At 36.1% G+C, this 18,369-nt stretch overlaps 1 protein-coding gene across 7 annotated transcripts in view; it reads right to left on the bottom strand.

Annotated features, from left to right (window-relative positions):
- Positions 1 to 18,369, bottom strand: part of RALGAPA1 (Ral GTPase activating protein catalytic subunit alpha 1) — a 270,749-nt gene that overhangs the window by 53,074 nt on the left and 199,306 nt on the right. For all 7 annotated transcript variants that reach the window (XM_055097476.2, XM_034937441.3, XM_034937450.3 and 4 more), the window contains 2 exons: positions 13,708 to 13,831; positions 3,753 to 3,908 (listed from right to left, as the gene is read on the bottom strand). In XM_055097476.2, coding sequence (XP_054953451.1) covers positions 3,753 to 3,908; positions 13,708 to 13,831 — 280 coding nt within the window. The remainder of the gene's footprint in view (positions 1 to 3,752; positions 3,909 to 13,707; positions 13,832 to 18,369) is intronic.

An 18,369-nucleotide genomic window follows, 5' to 3' on the forward strand; every position in this document is an offset into this window, starting at 1 on the left:
TCTTGTGATAGAGAATGAGTTCTCATGAGAGCTGATGGTTTTAAAGTGTGGCACTTCCCCTTTGTTCGCTCTCTTGCCTGCAGCCATGTAAGATGTACCTTGCTTCCCCTTTGCCTTTTGCCACGATTGTAAGTTTCCTGAGGCCTCTCCAGCCTTGTGGAACTGTGAGTCAATTACACCTCTTTTGTTTATAAATCACCCAATCTCAGGCAGTTTCTTTATAGCAGTGTGAAAACAGACTAATATATCCCTATTTTCTTGAAGGTAAATCCTTTGTTAAGACTGTAACCAATCAGAAATGAAAGTAAAGACATTACAACAGGCACTTCAGAAATAAGAAGGATTATAAAGGACTATTATGAACAACTGTATGCCAACAAATTGGATAACCTAGAGGAAATGGATAAGTTTCTAGAATAAAACAGCCTACCAAAATTGAATCAGGAAGAAATGGAAAGTCTGAACAGAACAATAACAAAGAGATTGAAGAATTAATTAGAAACCTTTAACAAAAAGCCCAGAACTAGACAGCTTCACAGCTGAATTCTACCAAACATTCAAAGAATTATTACCAATATTTAAACTCTTCCAAAAAACAGAATGAAGGGGAATACTTCCAAACATTTTATAAAGCCAGCATCCCCTTGATCCCTAAGCTAGACAAAGACACCAGAAGGAAAGAAAACTACAGGTCAATTTCTCTGATGAACACTGATGCAAAAATCCTCAATAAAATATTAGCAAACTGAACCAATCCAACAACGTATCAAAAAGATTATACATCCAGATGAAGTGGGACTTATCCCTGGCATGCAAGGCTGATTTAACACACACAAATCAATTGATGTGATACACCACATTAACAGAATAACAGTTAAAAACTATGTGATCATCTCAATTGACGTAGAAAAAGCATTCAACTAAGTCCAATATCATTTATTGAGTAAAACTCTTGACAGTTTAGGTATAGAAGGAAAGTTCTTCAACACAATAAAGGTAACTTATGAAAAACTCATCACTAACATTATAACCAATGAGGAAAAATCGAAAGCTTTTCTATTAACATCTGATACAGGGAAAGGATGCCCACTTTTGCTGCACCTATTCAAGATAGTACTGGAAGTACTAGCAAGAACAACCAGAGAAGAAAAAGAAATATAAGGCATCCAAATCAGAACAGAAAAAGTGAAATTATCTTTATTTGCAGATGACATGATATGCTATGTAGAAAGCCCCTGAGATGCCACAAAAACAGTGTTACAACTAACATATGAATTCAGTAACGGTGCAGGATACAAAATCAACATACAAAAATTGCTAGCATTTCTATATACAAATTATGACTTAGCTGAAAAATCAAGAAAACAATCCTATTTATGATACCATAAACATACTTAGAAATAAATTAACCAAGGAGGTGAAAGATTTATACTCTGAAAACTATAAAACATTGATGATAGAAATTTAAAACACAATGAAATGGAAAGATATCTTGGATTGAAATAATTAAGATTGTTAAAATGTTCATACTACCCAAAGAAATACATAAATTTAATGGAATCCCCATAAAAACTCTAATGGCATTTTTCACAGAAATAGAAAAATCAATTCTAAAATTCGTATGGAACCACAAAAAAACCTCAAATGGCCAAAGCTAAACTGAGAAAAAAACACAAAGGGGTATCATATTCCCTGATTTAAAATTATATTACAGGCTGGGCACAGTGGCTTACACCTATAATCCCAGCATTATAGGCTGAAGAGGGATTGCTTGAGCTCAAAAGTTTGAGACCAGCCTGGGAAACATGGCAAAACCCCATCTCTTCCAAAAATAAATAAATTAGTCAGCGTGGTGGCGAGTGCCTATAGTTACAGCTACTCAGGAAGCTGAGGGAGAATCACTTGAGCCCAGAAGTTGAGGCTACAGTGAACTGTGATTGCACCACTGCATTCCAGCCTGGGTGAAAGAGTGAGACCCTGTCTCAAAAATAAATAAATAAAATATTATATTATATTATTTTACAAAGCTACAGTCATCAGAATGGTACGGTACTGGTGTAAAAACAGAAGCATATACCAGTGGAACAAAACAGAGATCCCAGAAATAAATCCAAACATATACAGTAAACTAATTTTTCACAAGGGCACCAAGATCAACAGGGAAAGGATAGTCTCTTCAACATGGTCTTGGGAAAATGGCATTTCCACACGGAAAAGAATAAAACTGAATCCTTATCTTACACCATACACAAAAATCAACTTAAAATGGGGAAAAGACCAAAATATAAGACATGAAACCTAGAAGAGGACATAGAAGAAAAGCTCCTTGATACTGGCCTTGGCAATGATTTTTTTGGACATCACACCAAAAGCTCAGGCTACAAATACAAAAATAAATAAATGGTACTACATAAAACTAAAAAGCTTCTGCAGAACAAAGGTAACAGTCAACAAAATGAAAAGGCACCCTACAGAGGGAAAACGTATTTGCAAACCGCTTATCTATTAAGGGATTAATATCTAAAATTTATAAGGGTCTTATAAGTCAACAGCAGAAAAGCAAATAAACGGATTAAAAACTGGACCTAAACAGACATTTATTTAAAAACATAAAAACATTATTAAGGACCTAAACAGACATTTATTCAAAAATGCAAAAATGGTGAACTGGTATATGAAAAGGCTCAACAATCACATTAATCATCACAGAAATGCAAATTAAAACCACTATGAGATATCACTTTATACTCATTAGAATGCTATTGCCAAAAAGGTAAGAGATAACAAACATCGGTAAGGATGTGGAGAAAGGGGAACACTAGTACACTGTTGGTAGAAATGTAGACTGTACAGCAATTATGAAAAAAAAAAAAGTACGGAGGTTCTTAAAGAAATTAAACATAGAACTACCATATGACCTAGCAAACCTTTTTCTGGGCATATACTCAAAGGAAATGAAATCACCACCTCCTCAGGATATCTGCATTCCTATGTTCACTGCAGTATTATTCACAATAACCAAGATATGCAAAACTGTCCATCAATGTACAAATTGATAAACTGTGGTATATATGCATACAATGTAATATTATTCAACCTTAAAAAAGGAGATTCTGCCACTTGCTACACATGAATGGACTTGGAGGACACTATGTGTCCTAAGTGAAATAAGCCAGACACAGAAAGAAAAAATATTGCATGGTATCACTTATATGTGGAATCTAAAAAAAAAAAACAAAGGAGAAAATATACACAGATAGAGAATAACACAGTGGTTACCAGGGGTGGAGTGGGGTATGAAATTGGGACAAGGAGCTCAAAGGATACAAAGTAGCAGATATGTAGGATGAACAAGTCTAGAGATTTAACGCACAATAAAAATTGTATGGTATTTGGAATTTTGTTAAATAAGTAGATTTTAGCTGTTCTCGTCATACATAAAAAAACTAGATGAGATGATAGATAACCGTTTTATTATCTATATGTATCCCACAACATTTCATGTTGTAAACCCTAAATATACACAATAAAGTTTACTTTAAAAAAAGACTGCAACCTTTAACCATATCATTGTTTCTTAAAGAAAACATAGTTTGCTGTACAACCACCCTATTTTCAAGACAGCACTGGGTGGAGTGGTGTACTACAACCAGAAACAGTGCTTGATCAATTCGATTTCTTACTTACGTATTTTCTGTATTAACTGTCTCAATTATGAGCATTTTAATTTGAAAGCACTTCTCAGCACTTACTTTTTTGGTCAAAGAATCATCAGAATCAGAAGGCATTCTTGTTGACACATGAAATATTACTTCTACTGTAGAGGTAGCAAAATATGGAGTGGTCAATCCAGTGCTTTTGTTTTTTTGTAGTCCTCCCATAAAACCACAATGGTTTGTAAGATTTACCTAGAAGTAATGAAGAGCCACATAAATTAATTAAACAAAACCCAAACACACTACGGAGAAAGACTCAAACTTCTTGCTTAAGAAAAAAATTGGGAACAAAGTCTTTTGCATGTTATCAACCAATACTTAATCTAGAATTGTTAGAATTGATTTGTTTGTACTGGTACTTTTTAAGTATTTGAGGATTTCTAATTAGTAGGAGTTAACCAGGAAAGGTATCAACTGCTGTGTACTATGCATCTTTTGTTAGCCTACTAGGTGTTAATGGTAAATTATAAAGGCTGTCAGAGCACACCAAGGCCAGGGAGAAAAAAATCAAGTATGGAAATAGTTTGGGGAAAAGTTAAAATGGTAATATCAGTTTGACAAAATGATTAATTTGGTGTGTTGTATTTACTCATAAAACTGGCTTCCTGATTTGTTAGTACTTATTACAGTCCACAACAAAAATTAGAAATGCAGAACTTAATTACAGTTTAGTTACATTTAAAAAACAACAAGGTGATCTGTAAAAAGATTTTAAAGAATTTTTATTTTCTGATTATAAATATAATACATGTTAATATCAGGGGTTGTTGCATTGGATGATATTCCCCGGACCTGTGTGATGTACAGAAGCCAAGAATTTGTGTTCATTACAGAAAATTAGGGAAATATAGGAGAATAAAAAAAATTGAAAATCACCAGTATTTCCCTACTTAGAGAAAACCATTTATATATATGCTTTGCAATTAAAAAATGAGAATAACAGGTAAAATGGAGAATTACAAAAAAAATCCCTGCACCATATGAACTGAACACATCTCAAATATCAGTGTCAGTTACTAATGGCTGAATACATATATGATTGTTAGATTTTTGTGCCATTACTGTAAGATTACCTCAATCTCTTCCAGTTTAAAATTTATTTTTAACTCAGTAATACATTTACATAATTAAAAATTTTAAAGCATTAAAAAAGCATACCAAAATTCTTCCTTCCATGTCTCTCGCCTGCAACTACTCAGTTACCTTCTCAGAAAGCAATTTAAGTATCTTTAGAAAAATATTATCTGCATATATAATTAAATTCTTATATGTTTATATGCACACATCCATTCACGTTTGTGTGCACATACACACAGTACATGCATATAAAACATTCTGCATCTTGCTTTTGGAATTAATATACCTTGAAAAACACTCCTTATTAGTAAGTAAAGAGATTCCTCATTTTTGGTTCCTGGCTTCACAGAAGTTCATTTTACTGAGGTACAATCATTTAGTCCCCTACTTGAAGGACATTTAGGTTGTTTTCTGTCTTTTGCTATCACAGTCAATGCTGCAGCAAATAACACTGAACTCATATCATGCTCCATTTGTGAAAGTACAGCTACGGACAAATAGTTAAACGTGAAACTTTAAGTCAAAGGGCATGTGGACTTCTAATTTCAAAACACACTACCAAGTTGCCCTCCACAGATGCCACCAACAATGTATGAGAATGCCTGTTTCCCTCATAGCCTTTCAAATATAGTATATTATCACACTTTATGATCTTTGCTAATCTGATAGGTGACAAATGGTATCTCCAGGTAGATTTTTTGTTTTGTTTTACTTTAGTTCAGAAAGTTACTTATTTTCAAGTCAATTCTCTGATAACGTAAAGGAGAAAGTCTCAGTTTAGTGTTCCTTTGCTGTAAACACTTCACATTTGCTGATCTCTATTGTTTAAATTAAACATCTGGAGAGTCATATGAAGAAATGAAAAAATTAAAAAGAAATCCCATGTACACTTTACCCAGAGCCCCCCAGTGCAAAACTCTATCACCACCAGGATACTGATGACATTGATATAGTTAAGAGAGCATGTTCAAAAATTCAAGAATCCCCCATATTGCCCTCTTATGTGAGCCATACCCACTTCCCTCCTACTCTATCCCCTCCTTAACCCCTGGCAATCACTCACTCATCTGTTCTTCACTTCTATAACTATCATTTCAAGAATGTTGTATGAATTAAGGGACATAGGATGTAACCTTTTCAAGTGTTTGGAGATTTTCCTGTTATCTTTTTGTTAATGATTTCAAGTTTGATTCCATTGGGGTTCAAGGACATACTCTATTATTTCAATGCTTTTAAATTTGTTGAGGCTTGTTTTATGGCCCAGGATATGATCTGTCTTGGTATATGTTCTGTGGGAACTTGAAAATAACGTATATTCTGCCATTGTTGGGTGGAATATTTTACATATGTAGATTAGATCTTGTTGGTAGCTGCTGTTGTTGAATTCCTCCATGTACTTGCTGATTTTGTCTAGTTTTCCTCTTAACTGTTGAGGAGTGAAGTCTCCAACTATAATTGTGAATTTCTCTATTTCTTCTTTCAGTTCTATCAGCTTTAGTGTCACATATTTTGTAGCTCTGTTATTTGGTGCACATGTATTTAGCATTGCTATGTCTTCTTGGTGAACTGATCCTTCTATAATTATATAATGTCCTTCTGGTCTCCAGTAATTCTCTTTGCTCTAAAGTTGATCTGATATTAATGCAGTCACTCTGGCTTTTCTTTGATTGATGTTTGCACAATATAACTTTTTCTATCCTTTTACTGTCTGCCAGGCTATATTGTTATATATATATATATTTTATTTATTTATTTTTTTTTTGAGATGGAGTCTCGCTCTTGTCACCCAGGCTGGAGTGCAGTGGCGTGATCTTGGCTCACTGCAACCTCCGCCTCCTGGGTTCAAGCAATTCTCCTGCCTCAGCCTCCCGAGTAGCTGGGATTACAGGTGTCTGCCACCACGCCCGGCTAATTTTTGCACTTTTAGTAGAGAGGGGGTTTTGCCATGTTGGCCAGGCTGGTCTCGAACTCCTGGCCTCAGGTGATCCGCCCACCTTGGCCTCCCAAAGTGTTGGGATTACAAGCATGAGCCACTGCGCCCAGCCTATATTCTTATATTTCAAGTGAGTTTCTTTTAGGTAACACATAGGTGGGTCATATTTTTTAATCCACTCTGCCAATCTCTGTCTTTTAATTGGTACATTTAGATCATTTATATTTCATGTAATTATTGACAAGTTAGGGCTTAAGCTTGCCATCTTATTTTCTGTTTTCTGTTTTTCATTTCTCTGTTTTATTTTTCCTGCCTCCTGTGGCTAACCTGAACATTTTCTAGAACTCTGTTTTTAACTATCATTCTTTTGAGTGTACACTGTTGTACAGTTTTGTAGTGGTTGCTCTATGTGTTACATTATATATACATAACTTATCACAGCCTACTAGTGTTGTCATTTTACCAGTTTAAGTAAAGTAACCCTACCTTATTATATGTTCCTTTACCATCCCTGTTTGAAATATAATTGTCATAAATATTTCCTCTACATATATTTGAAAACACATTAGACAGTGTTATAATTTTTGCTTCAACAGTCAAAAATAATTAAGACAACTCAAGATGAGAAAGCACAGTGATTGCATCTATCCATTTTTTTCTTGCCATGGTCTGCCTTCCTGATGTTTCAAAATTCCTCCTTTTATCATTTCCTTTCTATTAATAAAACTTCTTTCAGTGATTGTTTTAGGGTAGGTCTGCTAGTAACAAGTTCTCTAAGTTTCTCTTCATTTGAGAATGTTTTGACCTTCTCTTCATTCCTGAAGGATATGTTTGCGAGCTATCAGATTCTGGGTCTGCTGGGCACAGTGGCTCATGCCTGTAATCCCAGCACTTTGGGAGGGGGAGGTGGGAGGATTGCCTGAGACCAGGAGTTTGAGACCAGCCTGGCCAACATGTTGAAACCCTGTCTCTACCAAAATTACAAAAAAAATTAGCTGGGTGTGGTGGCGCATGACTGTAATCCCAGCTTCGTCGGGAGGCTGAGGCACAAGAATCACTTGAACCCAGGAGGTGGAGGTTGCAATGAGCCGAGATCATGCCACTGCACTCCAGCCTGAATGACAGAGCGAGACTCCACCTGAAAACAAACAGACAAAATAAACAAACAAAAAACAGATTCTGAGTTGACAGTTCTTTTTTCTTTCAGCACCTGGCTCCCACAGTTTCTGATAAGAAATTTGCTATCTCTTTAATAGTTTCCCCCCACAGATAAGGTACACTTTTTCTCTGGATGCTTTCAAGAATTTTTGTCTTTAGCTTTCAGAAATTAAATTATGATGTGTGTTACTATAGATTTCTTTTGATTTATCCTGTTTGGGTTTCACCGACCTTTTTGAATCTACAGCTTTATGTCTCTCACCAAATTTAGGAAGTTTTCAGCACTTTCTTCAAGTATTTCCAGTACTTTTTCAGACCCAGGCTCTTTCTCCTCTCCTTCTTGGACTCAGATAACAGAATGCTAGACTTTTTTTTTTTTTTTTGTTAATGTCCCTCAGGTCCCTGATGCTCTGTTCATTATTTTTAGGTTTCTTTTCTTTTCCTTTTTTTTTCTTTTTCTTTTCTTTTCTTTTTTTTTTTTTTTTTTTTTTGAGACAGGGTCTGCTCTATCACCCAGGCTGGAGAGCAGTGACATGATCTTTACTCACTGTAACCTCCACCTCTGGGACTCAAGCAATCCTCCCATCTCATCTTCCCAAGTAGCTGGGATCACAGTTGCCTGCCACCACACCTGGTTAATTTTTGTATATTTCTGGAGAGATGGGATCTCACTATGTTGCCCAGGCTGGTCTCAAAACTCCTGGCTCAAGCAATCTCCAGCTTCAGCCTCACAAAATGCTAGGGTTACAGGTGTAAGCCACCATGCCCAGCCTAAGTTTGTTTTCTGTGCTGTTTAGGCTGTTTCTACTGTTTTATCTTCCAGTTTACTGATTCTTCTGTACCCCCATTCCCACTCCACTTGGTTGCTGGGTAGAACTACAGAGCCTTTTATTTCAGTTATTACATTTTTCACTCTAAAACTTTCATTTGGTTGTTCTTTACATTTTCTATTTCTTTGCTGAGACTATTTTTCATTTGTCTCAATTGTGTTACCAATTACTGAAGCATTTCTATGAAGGTTGTTTTAAATATTTGTAATCTTGGTGTGGGCATCTGCTGTCTTTTTTTAAAATTCAGTTTGAGATTTTCCTGGTTCTGGATATGATGTGTAATTTTTTATTGAAATGTACACATTTTCATAAGACTCTGGATCTTATTTAAAATTCCTGTTTTAGCTGGTTGTTTGAAGACTCTGCTGTATGAGGGAAAAGAGCAGAGAATCAGGTGAAAGTGCTGACTTGTTTCTGCCAGGTGGAGGTAAAATTATATGTTCCTTACTCAATCTCTGTTGACACCTGGGAAACAGGGAAGATCCTCATTACTGATATGTGGAGGCAGGAGTTCTGGCTTCCTATGTGATGTTCACTGACACAGTCGTAAGGGTGACCTCACTACTGCTGGGTGATGGTAAAAGTCCCAATTCTCCATGAGGCCTCCTCTGAAATGACTCCAGTGGACAGCAGGTGCCTCAGTAATATTGGTGGCGATGGAATTCTACATTTCCCATGTAGTTTCCACTGACACTTGGGTGTGAATGGGAGACTCATTACCAACTGGTAGACATGAAAGTCTTGGATTTCTACTTGGCCTTCTCTGGCACTATTTGATACTAGCCCAGTGTGGTGTTGGGGGCACCTCATTACAGCCTCATGAAGATGGAAGTCTAGGCTCCTTACCTGACCTTTGCTGTCAGGTTGGGGATGGGGTCAAGGAATTGTCTGTGGTGTTTGGCTACAGTAGTGCAGTTATTATCTAAATGTTTTTCTTTCTTTTTAGGTTGCTCCTTTCCTGGTCCTTTGGCTAGAAAGAGCAGGCTTTGGTTGGTGCTTTTTGTTTGCACTCATTGGTGTTTCTAGGTTGCTGACTTCTTCAGCTCCAAGTCTGGGATATATGAGGCAAAAAAGAAAACACAGAAAATGCGCCACTATGTCATTCTTCCGTCCTAAAGTCCCTAGTTATTCTGTCTTTTCTCCATCTTTCAGAGTCTTCTTATGCTTGTTTTATATGTAATGTCTTATGCTTATTGTACTCAGTAGGAAGAATACAGAAAGTATATCTATTTGACTTTCCCAGAAGTGGAAATCTCCTCTGTACAATTTAATGGATTTCAGGATATTCACAGTTAAGTGCAATCATCACTACAGTCAATTATAGAACATTTTCATCATTTCCCAAAGAAACCCCATATCTTTTAGTTGTCACCCCCCTCCTCCCTCATGCCCTTAACTAGCCCTAAGCAACCATTAACCTACTTTCTGTCTCTATAAATACACCTATTGTGGATATTACATATAAATGGACCATTAATATGTGATCTTGATGATTGGTTTCTTTCATTTAGCACAATGTTTTCAAGGTACATTCATGCTGTAGCACATAATCACTTTGTTCCTTTTTATGACCGAATAATATTCCCTTTTATTGGATATACCACAGTTTAGCCATTCATCCATTGATGGACATCTGGGTTGTTTCTACCATTTTGCTAGAGTAAATAATGCTGCCAAGAACATTCATGGCCAGGCTTTTGCATGGACATATGCTTTCATTTCCCTTGGGTATATACTTTGGGGGTAGAACTGTTTGGTCACATGGCAACTCAACATTTAACTGTTTGATGAACTGCCAGAATGTTTTCCACAGTGGTTGCACATTTTATATACCTACTAGCAGTGTATGAGGGTTCAGATTGCTCCTAATCCTAGCCAACAGTTGTTATTACCTGACTTTCTGATTATAGTTATCTTAATGGGTGTGAAATGATACCTACTATGGTTTTGATTTGCATTTCTCCAACAGCAAAGGATGTTGAGCACCTTTTCATGTGCTTATTGGTCATATATCTTTTCTGGAGAAATGTCTATTAGGCCCTTTGATCATTTTTTAGTTGGGTATCTTCTAATCATTGATTTGTATAACTAGTTTGTATATTCTAGATACTAGTCTCTTATCAGACTTCACCTTGAAGCACAAAAATTTTAATTTTAATAAAGTACAATTATCTGGTTTTGTCTTTGTTGCTCATGATTTGTGTCTTATCTAAAAATCCTTTGCAAAATCCAAGATAATGAGGATTTACTCCTATATTTTCTTCTAAAGTTTTAAAATTCTAGGTCTTAACATTTAGGTCTGTGATCCATTTGGAGTTAATTTTTGTATATGGTATGGGGTAAGAGTCTGGTTTCATTCTTTGCATATGGCTCATAATGTCAGCACCATTTGTTGAAAAGACTATTCTTTCTCCATTGGATGGTTGTGGCACCCTTGTCAAAAACGGCTGACCACAAATATGGGGTCTATTTCTGGACTCTCAATTCTATTCCACTGATCTATATGTCTATCCTTGTACCAGCAGTACTACACTATCTTCTTTTTCTTTTTCCTAAGTTCTGCCCCAGGATCTATCCACACTACCTTGATTAGCATTGCTGTGTAGTAAGTTTTGAAATCAAGAAGTGTAAATCTTCCTAACTTGTTCTTTTTCATGTCTCCCTTACTTTTACTAATACTTTTATGGTATTTTACTTTTTTTAACAGAAAATCTACTTAGGATGTTTTTTATACTTTTCAAAGCATTTTCACATACATAAGCTCAATTGAACTTCACATCATCTCTGTTGGGTAAAAAAGTACACTACACGTTTGACAAATAAGCAAAGAGGCAAACAGAGCTTAAATAACTCACTTAAGATAAAACAGCAGGTTAATATGTCCATCAATTCCACTACTGGGTATTTATTCAAAGAAAAGGAAATCAGTATATCAAACAGATACCTGCACTGCCATATTTATTGCAGCTTTATTCACAACAGCCAAGATATGGAAATAACGTAAATATCCATCAACAGATGAATGAATAAAGAAAATGTGGTATGCATACACAATGCAATACTATTCAGCCATAAAAAGAAATGGAATCCTATCATTTGCAGAAGCATGGATAGAATTGGAGGTCATTATAAGACAAATAAACCAGACACAGAAAGACAAACATAACATGTTCTCACTCATATGTGGGAGCTAAAAAAGTTGATCTCATGGAGGTAAAGAATAGAATGACAGTTACCAGAGGCAGGTGAAGGTGGTGGTTGTGGTGTGGACATGAAGATAGGTTGGCTAATGAATACGAAACATATAGTGAGATAGAAGGAATAAGTCCTACTGTTCAATAGCACATTAGCATGACTGTAGTTAACAATAATATATTATGTCAGAATAGCTAGAAGAGGAGATTTGAAATGTTCCCAACACAAACAAATGATAAATGTTTGAAGTGATGGGTATCCTAAATACCCTGAACTGATCACTACACATTGTATGCACTTACCAAAATTATATGTTCCACATAAATATGTACAATTATTATGTAGCAATAAAATTTTTTAAAAGAAATGAAGTCAGTAAAAACATACTGATCTAAATACTACCAACAACCACCTTGACCTAATTGACATACCTAGTTCATTACACTCAATAATGACAGAGTATACACATTGTTTTCAAGGGAACAGGGTACCTATACTGGGATATATTATATTTCAAAATACTGATATCTTACAGAGTATATTCTGTGATCACAATGGTATAGAATTAGGTATCAATAACGATATCTAGAAAAAACTCACATATTTTGAAATTAAACTACACATTTATAAATAAGCTATGTATCCCGAGGAAAAAACAATAAAAAAATAGGTTAGATTAGCCATAAAAATCTATATAAAACACTAAAGGCTGACATATCAGACACTGTGAAAGGAACTCGGAATTAAAAAAAAAAATCACTGAGATGAAAATGCCTGCCCTCTAGAAGCTTATAGTCTAATGCAGTGCTCTTTAACAATTTTGCTCATATACTCTCTATAGCAATTTTGGGAAACTATTAAATTGAAAACTGTAATAATAATTTTTATCAAAAGTTTAAATGGTAGCCAAGGATACAATTTCCAGTGTACTATATAATAAATATATGTGCTTTAAGTGTATTTTCATCAAAATCTTGGAGCTACAGATTTGGCTGATTCAATATATGTAAAATGTCTGGTATTAAATTGATCACAAGCCAATTACCCACATCAGATTTACTTTCTGTTAGAACATGTCTGGTACTTCATTTTTCAATTCAAATAAACATACTTATACAAATCCTTATGACAAATACCCACCTTCTGAGTTATAATTCTAAGACAGACAGATTTGGTACAGGAACCTTGACATGGGTTGGTTTCTTGAATGACATAAAGTATAACACCTTTCAATATTTCTTGCTTTGCTGACAGGGACTTTCTCCTAAAAGTATACCCACTAGAACTGTCTATTTTGTTGGTGCTAAAACCCTCTGGGACAATGTAGGATTTGGGATGGGTAAGTAGTATGCTTTTCTTTTACAAAGTAAATGAGAGACAAGAGACTGTAGAAGGGTTTTCTGGCATTAGTTTTGGTAAACTTGAGGATCTGGAAGCTAATTTCCTCAAAACTATGTATACCCACACATTCCTGGAAAGCCTTTGCGTAGCCATTAGGTCCTAGTTTGAAGACCACCAGTCCAGTGGTCACAGCTGTAAGGAAAATCCAGATCTTATAAACCTATTGAGTTTAGTACTCTTTCACAATATACTCTCTCATAAAATAGTCAACATCTTTCCTTTCAAAGTCCCAACTGCTGCTGTATGTGCAGACAAAATGGAAGGCAGAAACAATAACAAACTAGTTGTTAAGTTGTTGTATCTCCTAAAATAATACTTCTATAATAAGCTAGGAAAAAAAAGAAAAATAAGCTTATGCTTCCAAATATAAATATTTCGTATAATTTAAAAATAATACCTCCCAACCAAGACCAGCTACAAAATCTTCATATGCTTGACTTCCTCCTGTATTGGTGAGAATGGAGTGTTTGTCTTCTTGTCCTTCAGCAACATAAAATACTGCAATCTTGTGTGTCTCTCGGCTATAAAACAAAAGATTACACCATTAATTTAATCACTATTTTATCTACTCATTCATCCAACAATTAAGTTCTATGTACAAAGTATGTAGCAATAAAAACATGAAAAAGAATTAGATCTTATAGTCTACAGAAGGAGATATAAATGCAATGTAAGTAAAAAATTACTACAAAATTGCCATTGGAATAAAAGACAGGCACGATCACTTTTGACTGCAAAAACAGAAACTTAAAGGAGAAGATAAAATTGAGTTAGATGAAGGTAAGAAAGATTTGACAAATGAAGAGAAAGAGCATCAGGAAGGACACATAGGTGTGAATACATAAGCATCTTAAGAGTTGTCTGTTTTGCAATGTAGCCGAATCCCATGGTTGAAGGGACTGCATTTTAGAACTAAGTAGGAGTACAGAGATGAGTGAGAAAGGACCTAATCCTTCAAAGTACTTACGAGGTAGAAGAAGAAACACACACAGTTATGTGTTGCTTAACAACAGGGATAAATTCTGAGAAATGTGTCTTTAGGCAATTCTGTTATTGTGTGAACATTATAGATGTACTCACATAAACCTAGATGGTACAGCCTGCTACACAACCTTGGCTATCAGGTATATCCCATTGTTGCTAAGCTACAAATCTGTACAACATGTTACTGTAGGAATACTGTAGGCAATTATGACATACTGTTAAGTATGTGTGTATGTAAATACACCTAAACAGAAAGGGTGCAGCAAAAATAAGGTATTATAATCTTATGGGACTACTGTCGTATATGTGGTCCATTGTTGATGAAAGCATAGTTATGCAGCTTAGTTTACAAATACAAAACTGTATGGAGTAATAGCCAAGTTCTTAGACATTTTATTTTTAGTCCTCTCTAAAATTAAAAATGTTTATAAAAGCACATTTCTTGTTTGAAATTTAGCTTTGAAATTTGGCTTTCCAAGCTAACTAAGTCATGCTACATTTACTTTAGGTTGATTTAACAAAGCTTGGGTTAAAAAACTTTAAGACCATTAGTAAAGTTTTCACTACTATACCATGTAGGAATTAAAAAAAAAAAAAAAAACCCTGCAACAACAACAAGTAAATAAGGATTAAAGTTCTTTAAAAAATTTAGTCTGACAACCAAATTTTCCCACACATCTGGAGTAAGTTACCAAATCATGATAGTGGGTTGAATATCAGCAAGAAAGATGTTTTAGCTGCTTTCAATAATGGAATATTTTACTTTAGGTGATGAGCACATAGGCAAACTTTCAGTGCGTCAGATGTATCAGTAGGATATGCTAGTGTAAGCAGTAAAATATGATTTGGGGTTGGGTAGACTTCCAAAGCTGCAGAATAAGGGTCTACATAGCCTCTCTCCCAAGCAAAACACAGCTTATCTGCTGAAAAAATTTAAAACGTTATTTAAAGTCCCTGTATATTGTCCTAAAGTCATAGAGCAAACAGGGAAATATTCATTCAAGGAAACTCACTAAATCTCAGTAACAACACAGAGCTTTTGATATATGAATTACATCTTGTTTCCTTGCCCCACTCCCTCAGCTCAATGTTGCAGAAGTTTTGCCCTGGGCATTCTACTCAGGCCTAGAAGACAGAGGTTCCCTCTCTCTCCAGCTTCCAATCTGGAGCTATGGCTTCACCAGGGAAGAGACAGGTTACTAGAGGCATTTCTCATCCTTCTCTAGCCCCATGTTACAGAAGATCTATTTTAGATAGGTGTGGCTGAAAGAACCAGGTCTGCTCTCCCTCCCTCCCTCTCTTAGGGCAGAAGCTCCAGGAACAAAACGTTGAGGGTCTCAATCTTCCCCATTCTAGCTTGCTCATAGGGTAGAGATTCTGCCAGAAGAGCGAGCTAAGACCAGGGACTGCCAACTCCTTCCAAGTGCTGACTTGTAGAGTGACAGTGTCACTCCAGGAAAAGCTGGTCCGTGACCCCAGGTCAGGTTGTAGTGAGAGATAGGTTTTGCCTAAGGTGAAAAGCAGGTTATAAGGACAAAGAACTCTGTAGCAGTTCTGCCTGAAAGGGCTGACATTATTTGCAACAGAGCTTGGAGGAAAGAAATTAAGAGAAGCTGGCAGCCCTATGACAAGCAAAACAGACAGAACTTTAATAGAATCAGGAAACGAGACAGCCAAGAAGGACCCTTTGGGGATCACAGTCAATTTTGGAGGTCAAAAACCCTGTGCACATACACTAGGCTGCACCCAATAAGGAACAATTAGAGTAAGATGTAGGACGGACAGACATGAAAGCATTCCCAAAGTCACACAGAGACTTATCAAAACAAGGTAAATCCTCACTGGCACTGAATAACCTGAACTCAGGGTCGACTCCTGGGAAGCTAAGACTTAAAAATAACATCCAGTCATTCCTTGCAGTCTGGAAGACCGTGTGCATACCCAAGGATGTACCCTCTTTAGAGTAATCAGGAGTGAACCTTCAAGCTATTAGTCTCCTGGTGGATGTGGGACAAAAAAAAACATAAACACTCTAAACTGTGATAGTAGCCTCCAAGCCACACACATCCAACAGTAAATGATAAAAATCAAATGGTAAGGGGAAAAAAATCATACTGGTAAGGGGACTAAGCACAAACTTTGACCAATAAGTACGTGATAACCCAGGGAAGACCCCTCATTAGCCAGGCTAAAAGAAAAACAATTTTTAAAAAATCTGAGCACGGAGATCAGAGGCTAATTACTGGGGGAAAACCAAGTTGCTAGAAAATAAACAAATGACCAAGCAAACACCAACCAACAATATATTTTTGGATTCAAAGACACAGATAAAGTTGAAGTCAAAGGAATGGAAACAAGTACCATAAAATAGAAACCAACAGAGCTACAGTGGCTATACTAATATAAGACTTTAAAACAAAAAATGTTAGAGATAGAGATATTTCATAATGATACAATGTCAACCTAACAGGAAAATATGAAAATTACAAATATATATGCACCCAAAAACAGAGCCCCAAAATACATGATGCAAAACAAAGACAGAACTGAAGGCAGAAACAGACATTTCCTCAATAATAGTTGAAGATTTTAATATCCCACTTTCAATAATGGACAGAACAACTAGAAAATATCAACAAGGAAACAGAAGACTTGAACAATAATACGACAACCGGACCTACCTGACCTCTACAGAATACTCTATCCTACAGTAGCAAAAAATACATTCTTCTCAAGCATATGTGAAACAACTTACAGGACAGACCATAAAACAAGCCTTGGCCAGGTGCGATGGCTTACGCCTGTAATCCCAGCACTTTGGGAGGCCGAGGCGGGTGGATCACGAGGTCAGGAGATCGAGATCATCCTGGCTAACACGGTGTAACCCTGTCTCTACTAAAAATACAAAAAATTAGCCAGGCGTGGGGGTGGGTGCCTGTAGTCCCAGCTACTTGGGAGGCTGAGGCAGGAGAATGGTGTGAACTTGGGAGGCAGAGGTTGCAGTGAGCCAAGGCCGTGCCACTGCACTCCAGCCTGGGCGACAGAGCGAGACTCCGTCTCAAAAAACAAAAAACAAAAAACAAAAGAAACAAGTCCTGATAAATTTAAACGATTTGAAATCATGCAAGGTATATTTTTTATCCACAATGGAATGAAAGTAGAAATCAATGAAAGAAAATTTGGGTAATTCACAAATGTGTGAAAATGTAACAATTTACTCCTAAATTACCAGTGGTCAAAGAATAAATCTCAAGGGAAATGAGAAAATACCTAGAGATGAATGAAAATAAAAAATGAAAATAAAAAGAGAGAATGAATGAAAATATGGCCTGTAAGTAAAGCAGTGCTCATTGGGAAATTTACAGATCTAAATGCCTCCATTAAAAAAGATTTCATTCACCTCCTTTCAGAATGAAAGAACAAAAAGTTTTAAAAAAGATTTCATACCAATAACCAAACCTTTCACCTTACAAAACTTGCACTGTGGTTCATACCTGTAATCCCAGTACTTGGGGAGGCCAAGGTAGAAGAACTGCTTGAGCCCAGGAGTTTGAGACCAGCCTGGGCAACACAGAGAGACTACATCTCTACAAAAAGAAAAAAACCAGCTGGGTGTGATGGTGCACACCAGTGGTCCCAGGGCCCCTACTTGGGGAGGCTAAGATGGGAGGATCACTTGAGCCTGGGAGTTCCAGGCTGCAGTGACCCATGATTGTGCCACTGCACTCCAGCCTGGGTGACACGGTGAGACCCTGTCTCCAAAAAAAAAAAAAAGAAAAAAAGAAAGCACAATTAAATTCAAAGCAAGCAGAAGAAAGAAAAGAAAATAATAAAGACTACAGTGGAAATAAATAAAATAGAAGAGAAAAACAATAGAGAAAAAAATCAATGAACCCAAAAGTTGGCTCTTTAAGATGATCAACAAAATTAACCATCTTTAGCTAGACTAAGCAATAAAAAAAGACTCAAAATGACTACAGTCAGGAATGAAAGAAGGGACACCACTATATATTTTACAGAAATAAAAAAATATTATAAGGAAATGCTATAAGCATTTGTATGCCAACAAATTAAA

The sequence above is a fragment of the Pan paniscus genome, chromosome 15 (genome assembly GCF_029289425.2).
Source record: "Pan paniscus chromosome 15, NHGRI_mPanPan1-v2.0_pri, whole genome shotgun sequence".
Classification (NCBI taxonomy): Eukaryota; Metazoa; Chordata; class Mammalia; order Primates; family Hominidae; genus Pan; species Pan paniscus.